The sequence below is a fragment of the Phyllostomus discolor genome, chromosome 10 (assembly GCF_004126475.2).
Source record: "Phyllostomus discolor isolate MPI-MPIP mPhyDis1 chromosome 10, mPhyDis1.pri.v3, whole genome shotgun sequence".
In the NCBI taxonomy this organism is placed as follows: Eukaryota; Metazoa; Chordata; class Mammalia; order Chiroptera; family Phyllostomidae; genus Phyllostomus; species Phyllostomus discolor.
In genome coordinates, this window is record NC_040912.2 from 30,871,985 (window position 1) to 30,890,503 (window position 18,519).

At 36.3% G+C, this 18,519-nt stretch overlaps 1 protein-coding gene across 3 annotated transcripts in view; it reads right to left on the bottom strand.

Annotated features, from left to right (window-relative positions):
* ANKIB1 (ankyrin repeat and IBR domain containing 1) overlaps positions 1 to 18,519 on the bottom strand; it is a 135,271-nt gene that overhangs the window by 84,956 nt on the left and 31,796 nt on the right. For all 3 annotated transcript variants that reach the window (XM_028525154.2, XM_036010620.1, XM_028525152.2), the window contains exon 2: positions 7,548 to 7,826. In XM_028525154.2, coding sequence (XP_028380955.1) covers positions 7,548 to 7,735 — 188 coding nt within the window. In that variant the 5' untranslated portion in view covers positions 7,736 to 7,826. The remainder of the gene's footprint in view (positions 1 to 7,547; positions 7,827 to 18,519) is intronic.

Below are 18,519 nucleotides of genomic sequence, written 5' to 3' on the forward strand. Positions count from 1 at the left end.
GAACTGGCAACCCTTCGGTTCACAGGGTAGCACTCAATCCACTGAGCCACACAAGCCAGGGCTGGACTCTGTACTTTCTTAAGATGGATTTGAAGAACTACTAGGGCTCCCATTTTCTCAATAGCCTTCTCTATCAATAATCTTTCCTTACTCCCAACTCTGATGGTTTGAGTTTTGACCTTTGATTTTTCAAAGCATCAGAGATAAGGACTTGGGATCAGTAATAAGCAGTATAGTTCTTCAAAATTGCTCTATTAGATTTTTAGCATCTACATTTAAACAAATTGTCCTGAAAGGAGTCAGGAGGTCTTTGAAGCAGAAACAAATGAATTACTATTACTTATGATAACTATGCCAGTTCCTCACACCTCAACTCTTCCCACTGGGGCAACGCAATCAAGGGCCAAATGTAACGTCTTCCTACATGTACTGAGTTCTGCACTGTAGGTGAGTGTGGTAGGCAGAATAATTCCTCTACTCCAAAGAGGTCCATGTCCTAATTCCTGGAAGCTATGAATATATTATCTTACATGGTAAAAGGGACTTTACTGGTGTGATTAAATTAAGGTTTCCTGGATTATCAGGGTGGACCCAATGTAATCACAAACCCTAATAAGAGGAAGGTAAGAGGGTATGAGTTAGAGAGATTGGAAAATGCTATGTTGTTGCCTAGAAAGATGAATGAAGGAGCCACTAGCCAAAAACACAGGCAGATTTGGAAGCTGGAAAATAAAATTCCCAATCATATTTCCCTATATTTATAATGGTTGAATTATAGCAGATTATAATGGATAAGTAAAATTAATACCATGCTCTTAAAAATGTATTCATCAAAATTAAAACTTCTTGCCCTGGCAGGGTAGCTCTGTTGGTTAGAGTGATGTCCCAATACACCAAGGTTGTGGGTTCAATCTCTGGTCATGCTACATACAAGAAGTAACCAATGAATGCACAAATAAGTGAAACAAGTTGATGTTTCTCTAAAACAACAAAAAAATTAAAAGTAAATAAATAAAAATGAATTATAAAAGACTGAACCCTCTTGAATACACTGACAGCTATGAGAGGGGAGAAGGGTTACAGGGCTGGGTAAAAAAGGTGAAAGAATTAAGCAAAAAAAAGAAAAAAAAGCCCTTAGAAACAGACAACAGCATGGTGATTACCAGAGGAGAATCGGGGTGGGGAGAGGTAGAACATGGTGAAGGGTGGATAAATGGTGATGCAAGGAGACTTGACTGGGGGGGGGGGGGGGGGGTGAACACATGACACAGTATGTGTTACCCTTCTTAAATTATTTTTAGTACAGTTTCTCTTTTACTCATGATGATGGCTCCACTTCTCACCCCCTTGTTGGAAGCAAACTCAGTTCTTGAATTTGTTTTCTTCTTCATATACATTTCCTTCTTTAGAGAACACATACACTTTATAAGATGTAAAGTATTATCAGAACCTAAATGACAGGCAATAGTAGAATAATGGGTTCTCAAAAAGGGCTTCTACTATTCCTCCTGTGATAATTTTTAATTCTCTATCAACCTGTCAGATTTCTCAATAGACCTCTAGACATATTCTAAATTCTTATAGGCCCCTTTCTCTTGCATATTCCACTATCATCTCATATGCACTTAAACTCCCTCAAAATAACAGCTTTCACTCCCAGAGCTGTAATTTCTTGCCATAACACTCTTTTCTTAGTGACTAACATATACATACACCTCTAGTTCCTTCTGAATCTTCTGTTTTATGAAACAAACATTTATTAAGCAATATTCACTTGCCAGGTTCTATTCTAGAAGTACGGCATATTGTGAAGACAGTAAAAACTAGAAATCAATAATTGGAAACTTTTAATTCTCAAAGTTTAGCATTAATATGATCTAATAAAGATTTCATATTTTATTTATACCAAAAGATAGCATATTTTTATTTCCAAAAAAGCAAAAGAAGCTAGTCTGTAAAATCTAAGGAATAAGTATTAGAATCCTTATTCTATACAGGACTTTCCCAAGAAGATACAACTAATGAATTGTATACCCATCCAAACAAGCACATGCTGATTCCAAAGTCCAAAAGTCTTTTTGTTACATTAAGTAATAACTATTTATGAACATGGATTTAGTTTCCCTCAAAAGAGGCACTGTGGTATGGTATAACGTATATAACCATTTGGGTTCAGAGAGATATGAATGCAGATGGAACTGCTGAAACTGTATTCTACTCTTCTTTTACCATGTTATTCTGCCTAAGAAGGAAGGATATGCCTATTGTTGCAGGGGCCATAAAGCTAAAGGAAATGGAGATAAAATGACGGCCTTAATCCAAATGGGTGCTTTATTTTACAGGTACTAAGCCCTTGACAAGGTATATCTACCTTTATCTACCTATGTATATCATGTGTTACTAATCTAGCCAAGCTGAGCCAGGGTCTATGTTAAAGATAACAAGCAGTTACCCCAGATACACGAGGCAGCATGAGAAAATAATGACCATAAACCTGTTAGAAAGTTTAGCAAGGTTAAATGCAGTGAAATATTTGAAGCAATCTAGAACACAAATAATTAAAACAGAGTTGCTATTTTGCCCAGTGCTGATGAGTAAATGCTATTTATCTTGATTCTGCATGACAGTGTTAAGATTAATTTCTTTAATTCCAAAGCCACTAACATTTAAATTAATTTGACTTTTGATTTTCTCTGTACTATCTAAATAAGTTTTGGGGGGAAAAAAGAGAATACACATATTAAAAATGAGAATTGCTTACCCTTGGATAGGAAAACAATAAAGTAATTTTTGATTCTAGTATAGAGTATTAAAGACTTTAATAAAGAAATGATTTATTTCTTTATAAATTATCATTAATAAGCCACCAATCTCTAAACAATTAAAAAAAATCCACACTTTAGCCTGAAGTTGAATGTTAAATATAAAGTAAAATATAACTTTAAAAAAGTATAAAGTATAAATATAAAAATATAACTTAAAAATATAACTTATAAAGTTCAGTATAATGTATATAGCTGAATCATAAAAGTAGTACAAATTGGTAGCTAAAAGAGAATATACAGTTGCCCTTTCTGCAGGTCTTTAAATATTCATTCAATAGAATGTTAACCACATGATGGAGACAGACAGATATATTCCTGCTTAGAGGAACCAAGGATATTGACAAGATCAGCTGTTCTTAAACTTTTTGGTCATAGTACCCTTTTACAACTTTAAAAATTCCTGAAGATTCCACCCTGGCCAGTGTGGCTTAGTTGGTTGAAGTGTCATCCTGTAAACTAAAAGGCCGTGAGTTCGATTTACTGTAGGGCACAAGCCTGGCTTGCAGATTCAGTTCCTAGTCTGGGTACATACATGAGGCAACCAATAGATGTTTCTCTCTCACACTGATGTTTCCCTCCCTTTCTGCCTCCCTTCCCCTCTCCCTAAAATCTATAGACATGTCCTCAGGTGAGGATAAAAAAAAATTACTGGAGATTCCTAAGAACTTCTGTTTATGTCAGTTATATTGATATTAGCATATTAAAAATTAAAACAGAAATGTAAAAAAATACATTAAAAAGTAAAGCTATTACATATTAAATAGTCCTACCATCTTAAAATGAAAAATATCTATAAATTTTTTAAAAATTAAGTGAGACAAATTTTTGTTTACAAATGTTTACAAATTTCTTTTAATGTCTGGCTAATAAAGGACAAATTCTCATAGCATTCAATCTATTGTAATATGTTGTTTTGGTTCAAGCATGTGAAGAAAATCCAGGCTTTATATAGTTAGAAAAAGTGTAAGTACTTTAAAATTGCCTTTTCAGGTAATTGTGAATACTCATATTTGATATTATACCAAAAATTCAACAAATTGTCATTTTTGCTAATCAAACCTTAAAGATTATATTACAATGTAGAATCTAAAATTTTATCAATGAACTTCTTGTACTGTTGTATTAAAGTCCATTGGTCTACCTTTCATTTTGAAAATATCTTTCACCCATGCACAATTTTTAAAAATCAAATACTGATCTTCTGAGAAATACTGATTCACCAAGTTATGCAAATTTTCTAGATGTTGTCACATTTCATTTCACAATATTTTTATAAAATCACATTAGTTATTAGCCTTGGCTGGTGTGGCTCAGTGGATTCAGTGCCGGCCTGGGAATCAAAGGGTTGTCAGTTTGATTCCCAGTCAGGGCACATGCCTGGGTTACAGGCCAGGTCCCCAGTGGGTGGCGCATGAGAAGCAACTGAATGATGTTTCTTTCCCTCTCTTTCTCCCTGTCTTCCCCCCTCTAAAACAAAAAATAAAATAAATAAAATCTTTTTAAAAAATCACATTAGTTTATATCACTAATCTTATCAGAAATCCTGATTATAATATTTCCTTATGCAATGACTTTGTAAAACTTCTTTTTACTTTATATAAGATATTGTACTATGCAGGAAGTACAGAAGAGATGCTTTTACAAAGTTGTAATTTAGGTAGGCAGAGAGAAAATATACAGTTATAAAATACAATTGATACCAATAGACAACCTGTCTAGACAGCTGGGAATGGGCTGAGGGCAGTGAATAGGAGGGGCTGCCAGAGAAGATGGAGTTGGGTAACGGGAATGGAACTTGGGAGCTGCTTGTGCACCAAGCCTTGCCCCTGAGGACAGAAGCTGGATGTCACAACACTGAGAGTGTGGTATGTAGCCAGACAATACCTTCACGAACTGACTGGGGCCATGGCAAGGACACGGAGTTATGTTTCCATGTTGCCCAGGTAATTGAGAGCATGCCTGGTGGACACTCTGCCCCGGTGTGGAGGTCCTGCTCCTGGCTGCAGATGCCCTGCCCAACCCTTTGAGGCCACCCTCCGTGCTGCCAGAGAGGCTATCCAGGGTTTCCAGGGTCCCTTTTCTCAGGCGGTTGCATTCTGCTGGTGGGCTCCAAGTGTGGGCAACTCGCTTTAAGTGGGGACTAGGGCACAGCAGGCAGGGAGTTGATGAGTGCTATGGGAGTCTTCCCCATCAGCCATGATGGCAATGGAGTGGGCAGGGGAGGTTCTTACACTGAGCACACACAAGGCTAGGATGATAATTTGATAGTGGAAAAGCTCTCCTATTCCCTTCTGGTACAAGGCTGGAGGTGGGACCAGGGGAAGGCAGGCATATGTGCGATGAAAGTTAAAATGGTAGAAGGGGAGGTGCTGGACCAAAGAGGACTGTCAGTCTAGTATGGGGGAAAAAGGGGGACTGATTGTGAGGCAGATCCACCCAAAGCAGCAGAAGTTTAAGGAAGTTAATTGGTAATTCTGAGAAAGCAACTGGTCCGTCCCATTCCTAGTATAAACCCAGGAGGATATTTAAACTCACTTGTGCTCGTTGCTTGGGACATGCACTTGGATGGTGCACTGGCCTGTCCTTTTCATGTGCCATGTGACTGTAGAAGTCATGTGGCCCATGGCCTCCAGGAGAGAGTCTCTATCTCTCTCGCTGAATGCTGATGGAGCATACACCAGTGCATTTTTGTGCTCTCCGGCCCAGGAGCACGGGACTTTGCAATCCCAGAAGCTGCTTGGCCAATGGCAGCCCGGCTCCACATGTAGCCACCAGGAGGGAGCCTGAAGCTGGACAGCAACTGGGAACAAGCTAAACTACCTGGATAACCACTTAGCTTCGGCCTAGGTCTCCACAGGATGGTACTCTAAAATGGTCCAGGAACTCTGGGCACTGCCTTCTGTTTTGATCTTGCTGAGGAGGGCTGGATTTTATGGAGGAGGTGAGCTTTGAGACGGGTAGTCCGCTATTATCCCACATTGTTAGGCATCTGAATAAAAATGCTTTTCCCTCCTTACCAGCCTCTGCCTCTAGAGTTTGCCTTTAGTGGTGGTAGGTAGCCAAATCCCCATTTTTGTTCAGTAACACAATGAGAGAGAGTATACCAAACAAGTAAGACAAACAAAAGAAGAGCCATATAACTTCTTAAAAATAAAGACTGAGGTGCCTGTGCACTGTGGCAGGCTAAGAAGATAGATAGGTCCTGCCCAGGACCTTGAAGGAAAAGTAAGATTCACATAAACAGAAAGCTGAGAGGAGTGGGGAAGGGGTACTCGGGCAGAGAGAGCCCCATAAACATGGCAGACAGAATATACATGTAAAACATAGCAGCTAAATTTGAACAATTTGTAGAAAAAGAAATTTTAACAGGTTGAAAGTTTTTGTCAAATTCTAAAAAGCTTTGAATACAGGTTTAAGAATTATATTTCACCATGTAAGTAAAGAAGTGTTTCTTTTTTTCAGTTCTAGCACCAGACTGCCACAGCCACATACTCTACTTCTAAAAAAACTAAGTTGGTTTTGGAACTACTTTTCTATCCTGTGCTTCCTTCATTTTATAAGCTAGCAAATATCAAATTTAATTCCCCTGTAATTAGGTAAGAATCCTTGAATAAATATATTTGCTGTCACCAATGCGTATATTTTTTAAAGTTTCTTAGTATTTTTTAAATGTTAAGGAAATGTTTTGCTTTTAGAAAAGTCTTTTCAAGTAACTAAACCCCATTAAAAGAAAGGAAACTTAAATCTGATCATGACTAGATAAGGCAAAGGTATCTGTTTTGCCACTTAAACTAGTGAATCAGAGTTAAGAATTTTGGTGTAGGTACCATTCCCTGCAATTTGTTGATAGATGACAAGTACTTTTCTTTTTTCTTCATTTTTATTGTTGACACTATTACATATGTCCCATTTTCCCTGCCTTTGCCCACCTCCACACTGCTGCTGCCCTCCCTCCCCTCTGGCCATCATCACACTGTTATCTGTGTCTAAGGGTAATACATCTATATTCTTTGGTTGATCCTTTCATCCAGTCTCTTCCTGCTCCCTCCCCTCTGACAACTGTCAGTCTGTTCCATGTGTCCATGCCTCTGTTTCTATTTCATTCGTCAGTTCAGTTTGTTCTTTAGATTCCACAAATATGATCATATGTATGGTATTAGCTGACAAGTACTTTTCTAGAATCAAAATCATTGAAATTAAACACTAAACCATTGCCAGGAATTCATACAATGAAGCATAGTGAGTAGCAAAATGTATTTACAGCAACAAGAATGTGTGAACCAACGTCATTATTAAAACTTTTAATCAATTTATGCATAATGTTAAAAAGTCAGGCCCTGGCTGGCATAGCTCAGTGGATTGAGCGTGGGCTGCAAACCAAGGCATCACAGGTTCGATTCCCAGTCAGGGCACATGCTTGGGTTGCAGGCCACGGCCCCCAGCAACCACACATTGATGTTTCTCTCTCTCTCTCCCCCTCCCTTCCCTCTCTAAAAATAAATAAAATATTAAAAAAAAGTATTGGCTCTGGGGCTTTGATTTGTACTTCTGTTTGAGCCATTTAAAAAAAGTCATACATAACAATTTAAGCATATTCAGTGTTAGAAGTTTAATTCACTATAATACCAGGTAACATGCACAATATGTGTATAACTTTCAAAGATCAAGGTTTCCCCTCCCCTTTCACTAATTTGTTATCAACTGGTTTACAGTAATACTCACCCTAATATCCTGTTCATTCCATGTCTAGCGGCATAGTGTAACGGAGTATTGTGCTGGTACGGCTCCCCATAAGATGTATTTGGATCAAGGGATTCTTTTAGCTGAGGGTTGTTTTCATATATTTGGCAGGCCAGGTTTTCATCACCATTGATGAGTGCTTTACGAAATTTGGTGGTTGTATTTCCCATGTTTTGTTTTGTTTTTTTCTGACAGGCAGTGGCACTTTTTTCCTTCCCCCTTCAGCCACTTCTTGAATGCTTCTGTAACATGTTTCACATTCTATTAAAAGAAAAAATGATCAAATTAGACTGGGAACCAGTAATTATGAAGCAGTGTCCTGAAGAAACTCACAATTAGGAACACTAATAAAATCTAGGAAGAGGATGTAAAGTGACAAATCATATTATATTTTACTAAATATATCTTAATATCAAAAGAAAATCTCAAATTTTTAACATTGCCCAAATTAACTTCTTGTTAAACTGTAACCTTTCCTGTATAAAGACTGTTAAGCTTTTGCAGGTTGCACTTTGTATTATAAAAGTCATTTACATGTGTAGAGAAAAAATTTTAATTTTCTTCTTCACATGGGCAGGAAATGAGCTCAAATAAATTTTATGGTTGAATACATTTAAATCTCTGTATAACTATGTATAAATCTGACTCAGCCAATTTGTGGGGTAGTGAAAAATGCAGATTTTGCTCATATAAATACTCCAGAATAGATGTTAAATTATAGTAAAGAAAAAGTGAAACTGCTCAGTACTCATAAAGACATCAGAGAAAAGACTTTACAAATGTAAACACTACAGGACTGTAGAATGACCTGATGAGATAGTTACAGCAAACTAATAAAACTGACTGTACACAGAAGAATGGAAACATTATTCTACCTTATGACCATTAAATTTATTTCCCTCTACTATAAAGAATTTAAAACAAAGCTGAACACATCAAATACTTATTCATACTATGTTTAGAAAGAGGTTATGACAATGCTCATATGAGCATTGACCTCTAAAGCAATGTGAATGGGGGAAGGAGAACATGGAAACAATTACTGGATTTGGAGTTTGAAATCTCATATTTACCTACCCTAGCTGTGCAATTTTCACCAAGTTATATACCCTCTAAAAGCCTCAGGTTCCTAACTGCATGGTAAAGGAAAATGACTACTTCTTAAGGATGGCTGTGAGGACTGTAAGAGTTACTTTATTATAAAGTACCTACCACAGTCCTTGACTAGTATACTCAATAAATGCTAGTTTTGTTCCATTCCAAGAAATAATTCTGAGTCTACTCTTGAACAATAATCAGAGTAAGTGATAAAGGAAACAGCATATGCAAAGGCAGGTATGAAGTAAAAGGCTTATTCAAGGTGATAAAGATGGAGTTCAGGGTCTCTAGTGTTGGACTAACAGGAAATAAAACTGAAAACTGGTTGGGTCCAGACTAAGAAACTTTTACTTTAACCTGTAAAGAACATATAAAGGCTTTTATGAAGGGCAATGATGTAATTATTTTATGCTTTAGAAAATGAATTATTGTTACAGTGTAGAAGATAGACTAGAGGGAGAAAAACTTAGAAGCAGAATACAGGAGTCTATCATGTTACCCAGTTAACTCAGTGGCAGGCTGGACATTAAAATGTAGCTTTAAAAAAAGCTGGAAATAATACATACTTATTCAACACAGGCTTTGTATCAGCAATAACAGTTTCAACGGAATACAAATTCAAGGACTGAAAAACAAATTGAGTTTGTTTTTTCTTTAAGTTTCCTATAAAACAACGTATAGCTCTGGCTATACATTTAACAGCCTGGACAACTTCAGAGTCTCACTGGCCAAGCTACATCCCAGACCAATTAAATCAGTGTCCAGTGGGCGGCTCCGAGGTATCGGTAATCAAGCTCCATGGGTGAGCTCAAAATGCACACACCACTGCATAAAAAAAGCTCCTGAATCTCTCTAGCTAAATGTCATATCTGAGTATGAAGATCAATGTGAGCAGGCAGGGTAAGACATCTGCTGCATCTATTTTAGAGATATGTATCAACTACCTACTTAGTATAACAGCACATTTTCTGGCATACAGCTATACTTAATGAGGTCAACATTTGGGTCTTTTAATGGTTGTCACTGATTTTTTACTTTAAATATTCAAATATATGCATAGATTTTTTGAAAATATAAAGAAAAAGGATAAACAACTTATGGTCTGTTTACTGGAAGATAACCACTATTGGCATTTTGGTAAGTAACCATCTTATTTATGATGTATGTAAATATGCTTATGTATGTATATATACTACAAATATTTATATACATAAATTGGATCATGCTGCATAATTTAAAAATTTTTATTTAACTTTCTAGAGAGTTGCTGAATCTTTAGCCTTAAGTATTCCTTTATCATCTCATCTTGAATGAAGAGCAAATTCCCCCCTCCCAGGATCTATGCTTTGATATCACAATATACTGTAGCCACTTTGGGGATTTTTCAACAACAGCTTGGATATTAGTTTTGTTTTGTTTTGTTTTTCATAGAATCTAGGAGCCATGTGATTATCTTCAGTGAAATAATTTGTTTAGTTGTACTGTGTTAGCACTTTAAGAGTTTATTATTCATCCCTGGCTGGTGTAGCTCAGTGGATTGAGCACGAGCTGGGAACCAAAGTGTCCCAGGTTCGATTCCCAGCCAGGGTACATTCCTGGGTTGCAGGCCATAACCCCCAGCAACCGCACATTGATGTTTCTCTCTCTCTCTCTCTCCCCCTCCCTTCCCTCTCTAAAAAAAAAATAAATAAATAAAATCTTAAAAAAAAAAAAGAGTTTATTATTCATAACAGAACTCCATTCAGTTCATGGCATATTTTTATCTATAACCAAATAAAGAATATTATCATCTGGGTTCTAAAGGGTTTTCCCTAGGGATTTGGAAACTTTCAGTTGTTTGGTTTTATCTTTCTTCCCTGACAGACTGTAGCTCAAATTATGAACATTTTCAGAGTTTTAAATTAGACTAATAAATAACACATGTTCTCTGATTTACACTATTATTTTAGAGAAATATTCTGTAAGACAATAATTTCTATCCAATATGTGAAAGAAAAACGCATAAACTCAATGATATCTTGAGGATACTTATTCAGAAAAACAAGATACTTTAAGAAAATCAGTAACATTCTAAAATGTCCATTTAAATATTGCCGTTACTCATGTTGAAAGCATATCAGAGTCTGGAAACCTTTTTGTGGTTCTCAGTCATTTTATAATGTTTCATTTTTAAAATGAGTTCAATAAGCCTGAAACTTACCAGGAAATACATCATTTAAAGCAGTCATAGCTCCATCCCCCTTCAGATTTATTTGCCTAGAAATTTTTGAGATGTGTCCTTTCACTTTTTCATAGCTCCAGCTAGCATAGCCTGAAATGACTTCGCTCTTTGTTTTTGAATCAAACCCATAAGTGCTATTTTTCCAACTCCAACATAAATCTATATACAGAGCTTTAAGAAGCAAGTGATGGATTACCAAAGAGGTAAAAATAATTATTTATTTTGGGCTTCTAAGTTATACAGGAAAATCTAGGTGAAGTTTCATCACTTAATAGTAAAACACAGCACTTAGTAAGTATTTAATGGAAAAAGTAACAAAAGTATACCTGGTCAATGAACACCACAGAGCTTTCCCTAATGCTTGATTAACTTTTTATTGTGTAGGGCTCCATAACTCTTGTTTTTTTAAAAAATTAATTAATTTATTTATTTTTAGACAGAGGAGAAAGGGAGGGAGGAAGAGAGGGAGAGAAACATCAATTTGTGGTTTCCTCACATGCGCCCCCTACTGGGGACATGGCCTGCAACCCAGACAAGTGCCCTGACTGGGAATTGAACCAGCGACCCATTGGTTCTCAGGCCAGTGCTCAATCCACTGAGCTACACCAGCCAGGGCATATGACTCTTGTCTTAAGTCTGGCTCTCAACTTCTCCATTCATAGGTTAATAATCAGATGCAACAAAAACTCTAGTGCACTTAAATAAACTATTCCTAGAAATCTTTTATAGAAGATGAAATGCTTCAGAAATAAGTAATGCCTAATTTATCTGTTTCCACAAAGGTAAATTATTTAAAAAAATTTTTTGATCCTCATCCGAGGATATGTTCATGGATTATAGCAGTGGAGTGGGATAGGGAGACAGGCAGAGAGAGAGAAACATTGATTAGTTGCCTCCTATATAATACACTTGGACGAGGATCAAACCTGCAACTTAGGTATATGTCCTGACCCAGAATTGAGCTAGCAACATTTTGGTGCATGGGACAACACTCCAACCAACTGAGCCACCCAACCAGAGCCACAAAAGTAAATACTTTAAAGTCATAATTATGGGTTGAAGTTGTTGACCTAAACAAAATAATTGGCTCTCATTCTTCATTTAAGTGGAAGAAAACCCAACATTACACACACACACATACACACACACACACACACTCAATTCATCCTTCTGCAACTTTCTGCAGATAAGAACAATTGATAAGATCAACAAATGTAAATTTTAAATTCACAACTAAACTTCTCTGTAGTCAAAATAGAAACAAGTAGGAAGTTCATTCAAACAGTATGTCCCAACCCCAGCCCTCTTGAAATCAGCGAGATGTTTCTCAAGGAAGAAAATTCCAGAAAGCTCTACATCCAAAGAAATGCTCTAATTGTTAATGCAATAATACTCAACAAAGAGAAGAGGATGGTTAAAAAAAAAAAAGACTCTAAGAGAACTGTTAAGGGGTAAGGTAAAAAAAAAAAAATAAAATAAAACAATAGAAGGAAAAAAGCCATGAAAAGTCAATACACTATAGTAAACAGAATCTATGTGGACAAGTATTAAGCTATCAAGTCTGTTCATTCACTCATTCAATAAGCATTTATTAACGTAGTAATTTTCATTGATCGCCATGCATGAGAATCACTGCAGGAGGTGATTTCAGTTGGTCTAGGAGGACAAGGACAGAATGAAAATTTTAAAAGCTATCCAGTTTACTGTAACATGACAGTCACAAGTCAAATTAAGGACCATGAGCTGGTTTTGAAACTACAGTAAACTAAAGGTATTGGCAAGAACCGTGACAGCAAGGAAAAGGAGAGTAGGAGTCAGAAAGACCTGTGCTCGAATTCTGTTTCTATTTCACCAAGTAATGTAACCTCTTTGAGTTATTTACTCACCTGTAAACCACAAGTATTAATATCGACTTTTTTCAGTTAGTAAATATAAGTGAACAGATAGAAACCAATGCATCAATGGTGTTTATACTGCAGTGAGAGAGGAGAAATAAAAATTCTAAAACTGATTTTATTCTGTTTGCAATAGGGAGCCATTACAGATTTTTGAGCTAGATCTTTTTCAGGCTTTAGTATTTTTAGAAAAATACATTTAAGATTTACACATGTTGATGCATTAAGCAATAGTTAATCTTTATTGCTGAGTAGCAGTCTGTTGTGTGGATGTGCCACTGTCTGTTTAACCATTCACATGCTGCAGGATGTGCTGGTTGCTTCCAGTTTTGGACAACTTAAGTATGTTTTAATTTCCCTTGAGTAAATACGCAAGAGTGGAATTACTGGGACATGTGATAAGTTGTTTAACTTTATAAAAACCATTATGTTGGTCAGCATTTGGAATCATCAGGTTTCTATTTTTTCCTTTTTTCGGCAGCCATTCTATGGGATGTATAGTGGCATCTCACTATGGTATTAATTTCTAGTAGTCATTCCCCCAATGACTACTGACATTGAGCATGCTTTTATGTATTTATTTGCCATGAGTATTTTTTGATTGATTTGTAAATGTCTGTTTAGATCTTCTGCCCATTTTTAAGATAATCACCGCATATCAGTTCTCTGGGTATTCTGTAAAAGTCCTTTGTTGCAAATGTAATTTACAAACATTTTAATTTATAACTTCCTTCTCTTTTCATTCTCTTACCAGTGTTGTTTACAGACCAAACGTTTTAAATTTGATAAATTTATCATGTGTTCCTTTTATGGACAAAGTCATATGTCAAACTTTGCCTAACCTATGTCACAGAGATTTTCTCCTTTATCTTCCTCAAGAAGATTTTTAGTCTCAGGTTTTACATTCAAGACTGTGATCCAATTTGACTTAATTTCTATATAAGGTATGCATTGAGATTCATTATATTTTATATAAAGACAGCCAACAGTTTCTGGCACCATTTGATTAATAGAGCATCCTTTCTCTACTGAATTGCCTACCTTCCTTATCAAAAAGCAAATGAGTAGCAAACCAAATTCAGTAATACATTAAAAGGACCATACCACATGATGAAGTGGAATTTATTTCATGGATACACAGATGGTTCAACATCCACATATCAATCGATGTGATACACCACATTAACAAAATGAAGAGTAAAAATCATATTATCTCAAAAGATGCAGAAAAATGCATCTATTGAGATGCACTTGACAAAATTCAACATCCATTTATAATAAAAACTCTCAACAAAGTGGATACAGAGAGAACAAACCTCAATATAATAAAGGCCATGTGTGACAAGCCCACAGCTAACATCATACTCAATAGTGAGAAGCTGAAAAGCTCTTCCTTTAAGATCAGGAAGAAGAAAGACTTTTATTCAACATGGTTTTGGAAGTCCTAGCCAGAGCAACTGGGGAAAAAAATCCAAATTGAGAAAGAAGAACTAAAACTAACTATAACTGTCAAACTGCCACTAACTGCAGATGATAAATTATATACAGAAAACCCTACAAATTCCACCAAAAAACTGTTAGAACTAATGAATGAATTCGTAAGGTTGTAGGACACAAGATAAATATGCAGAAATCTGTTGCATTTCTGTACACTAAAAACAATCAGAAACAGAATTTGAGAAACAAACCCATTTACAATTGCATCAAAAAAAATAAAATACAGTCATGCACTACATAACAATATTTCACTCAATGATGAACTAATTGCATATATGACAGTGGTCCCATAAGACTAAGAGAGCTGAAAAGTTCTTATTGCCTAGTGACGTCATACCCATTGTGATGTTGTAGTGCAAAGGCTACAAAAAGCAACAAGGCTGTGGTTGAGATGGCAAACAACTTTAATGTGGGTGTGGATGAGTGTGGCATTGAGGAGTTCCTGGAGGTGGTTCCTGAGAAATTGACTAGTGAGTTGTTGGAACTGGAACAAAAGCAGATATCTGAAGAAAAGGCAAGAGTAAAGGACACTGCCAAAGAAGCAAAAGAACCCCAAGAGAAATCACAGTGAAGGGTTTAGCAGATTTTACACACCTCAACACCTCCTTAAAAAGTTTGCAAACATGGACAACACTGAAGGGTATTCATAATACTCACGGTGCATTATCTGCTTACAAGCAAATCTATTACTCAAAAAAAAAAAAAAAAAAAAAGAAAGAAAGAAACCAAGTAAACCACAGGGAACGCATTTCTGAAAAGAATGACACTTGAGGAAACTCAGGTCCTTCAGGAGGGATTCCAGAAGGCAGCACTGTTATCACGGCAGACGACAGCTCAATGCATGCTACTGCCCCAAACCTGCCAGTGAAACACAGGTAGAGGTGGGTATCAATGAAACAGTGATACTGACAACCATGACCCTGTGCAGGCTTAGGCTAATGAATATGTTTGTGTCTATATTTTAACATAAACGTTTATAAAGAAAAAAATTAACTTAAAAATAGATAAAAGTTATACAGCAAAGAAACTATTTTGTACAATGTGCTTGTGTTTTTAAGTTATTACAAAGAGTAGAAAAGTTTAAAATTGTTTAATAAGTAAAAAAGTTACAATAAGGTTAATTTATTACTAAAAATTATTAAATTAGTGTAGCCTAAGTATATACTATTTATAAAGCCTACAGTAGTGTACAGTGATGTCCTAGGCCTTCACATTCACTCATCATTCACTGCTGACTCATCCAGAGCATCTTCCAGTCCTCCAAACTCCCATTCATGCAAGTGTCATATACAGGTGTACCATTTTTTTATTTTTTATACCTGATTTTTACCTTACCTTTTCTATGTTTAGACACACAAATACACTGTGTTACAACTGCCTGTAGTATTCATGACAGTAACATGCCATACAGGTTTGTAGCCTAGGAGCAATAAACTATGCACATAGCCTAAGCTGTAGTAGGCTACACCATTCGCATTTGCGTTAAATCACTTTAGGGAACTTGCACAAAGACTAATGTGGCATTCCTGAGTACGTATCATTGTTGTTAAGCAACAAATGACTGTACTTAACTCTACTGTAGCTTGAAAGTCATAGGCAGTATGTAATAGAATAGGTATGGCAGTGTTTGTACTTCATTTACAAAAACAGACAGGGGTATTCTGCCCATAGGCTGCAGTTTGCCAACTCCTGGGTTTGGTGGAAGGAGCACAGCAGAGAACAATTTGGAATCCCACATTTACTATTTCCTAGTTCTAGCACAAATCATTTAGCTTCTCTGAACCTCAATTTCTTCATCTGTAAAATGGCAGTAAGACCACCTACCATGCAGTATTGCCATGATTACATAGCAAGCACTCAATAAATTTTATCTTCCTTCCCCTGTCAGGATCTGCAAGTCATTGGTAGAGTCAGTTGCTGCCTTTAAAGAATTCAATAATATTCTCTCTTTTTAAAACAGTAATCTTAAGAAAAATGTCACCAACTGTATGTTCCAGATCAGGACTAATTTATAACTGGTAGTCTAGACTTGATGAGTTATTAGGTGTTTGACCTTTGGCAATTTAAAAAAGTCTATTTTTTCAACTATCTTCTGAACCAAGGTTAACTACATTTTCACTATTTTTTTAGGTCACTGTCAATATTAACAAGTTTCTCCTATGTAACTGCACTTAAAAATACTAAGTAAACTGACACAGAATTTAGTGCAGGAGCAGTACACAGGATCTCACACTGGGAGTACTCATACATGAAATGAACACACATGTAGACACATCTTCAGTAGAAAACAAGAGATCTTAGTCTAAAATGTTGCTAAAAATGAAGTATGGTTTAAGAGATGTGGGGTTTAGCCTGCCTCATTGCATATTAAGTCAACGTCAAATGTGGCTTTATTCCTGGTGGCTTCCTGGAAGAAGTTCATGAATACCCACAGTTTACAGGAAAACTTAGGAGTATTAGAATACTGTGACAATGATCTAAGCTGAGAAAAATCTTTTAACAAAGAAAGCAACTTCCCTGTAATACACATTCCAAAATGAGAATGAACTGCTCTTATTAAAATAGCTTAATATGGCAGAATTCAAAATAAAATGGCTACACAAACACAAAAGCATTATCATGATAGTACTAAAAAACTCTATGTGGTAGTTTGGCTGCCTCAGTTTTCTCAGCAACCAAGAAAAAGGAGATAATCCAATATATATGTTCTGGCTGCTCTTGGATACCTTTTATGTCAATATGGCTTTCACAGTGTGGAAAAGGATGCAATAGTTAGGGAAAAAAAAAAAAAAGACGAGAAACCTCTTTTTGCCAAACTGGCAAGCGAACACTGAAAATAGTTAGCACGAGGTTCCCAAGTAGAAAAGAGTGCAAACTTGGGACACAACTACTGTGTGAAGCATCACTCTTACTTAGTTCTATTTCCTATCAAAACATAATTAGGGCAATGGTCACAGAACACAGAATTCTCCACACAAGTACATTTTTCAGATAGCTCAAATTTTTCTTGGTCAATATTCAGCTTTCATACATATGACTTTTCAACTACTCGAAATGTTACGTGTTATATTTTAATCCCCTCTCCACAACTATTTTTCATACTTTGAATTCAGAATTTCACAGTGCTAAAAACTAACATTTCAGGCTGTAATGCTATGGTGCTGTCAGGAAATAGCTTAATTCTATATCTCTGTCTATTCAGCAGTGAGCTTTCAAATTTTTTGAATAACGTGTTTTTCTTATTTCATATACATAAGTGAAAATGTTAAATTGGTAGTCTTATATCTTGGTATTAGGAAGCCAAGGTCTTGAAGTTCATGCAATTCAGAAAAAACACAAAATTATTATTGCCTAAAAAGGCAAACCTTTAGCCTCAAACCTAGTCTGACTAACTTAAATCAACTGTATGAGGTCTGTCCAGAAAGTATCCAGCCTGTACCACGGAACATACTGTCATCTATTGATGAAGATACCAGATACAAGAAACACTGTACACAGGACAATGACACCTCAGTCCCCTTCAAAGAAGGCACCTTGGGACCTCACACAGTTCCAGTCACCATCAGCTGTCCCACTGTATTTTCCTGTATCTTACTGACAGGCTGAAGTTTCTTCCTTTTCAAAGGTGATTCTAGTTTTGGGAAAAGCCATAAATTGCAGGGCAAAAAATCTGGGCTGTAGGGGTGCTGAGTCACCTGGGTGATTTGATGTTTCGCCAAAAAACTCTGCATGAGATGCGATGCAAGAGTGGGTGCGTTGTCATGATGAAGCCGCCAATCATCAGTTGCCCACAGCTGTGGCCTTCTGAATCATCGGAATAGTATCTGCAGAGGAATGTTTGAGCTTAAGTAAAACTTCATGCAGATTCATTGCTCAACTCAGTCATTCTGAATGTGATGGCTACACAGTAAACATGCTCACACAATGGCATCTACCACCCCCAACTGACTAGCACAGTGAAGTGGTCATTGTTCACACACACACATTCTAGTCCACTCTCCTTGGCTACCAGGTTACATTGATGTTGCCCAAACTGTTCTCATTATATTAACAATGGTTGGACTTTTTCCTGAACAGACCACATATATTCAGTTAAAAAAAGACAAAAATTGTATACTATTTATGGAAGTTTGGAAATTTGTAATCAAATATTGTTGTAAAAGTAATTTACTATTAGCAAGCAGTATTAAATGCTTGAATTTTTTTAAAGTATACTTTATTGATTATGCTATTACAATTGTCC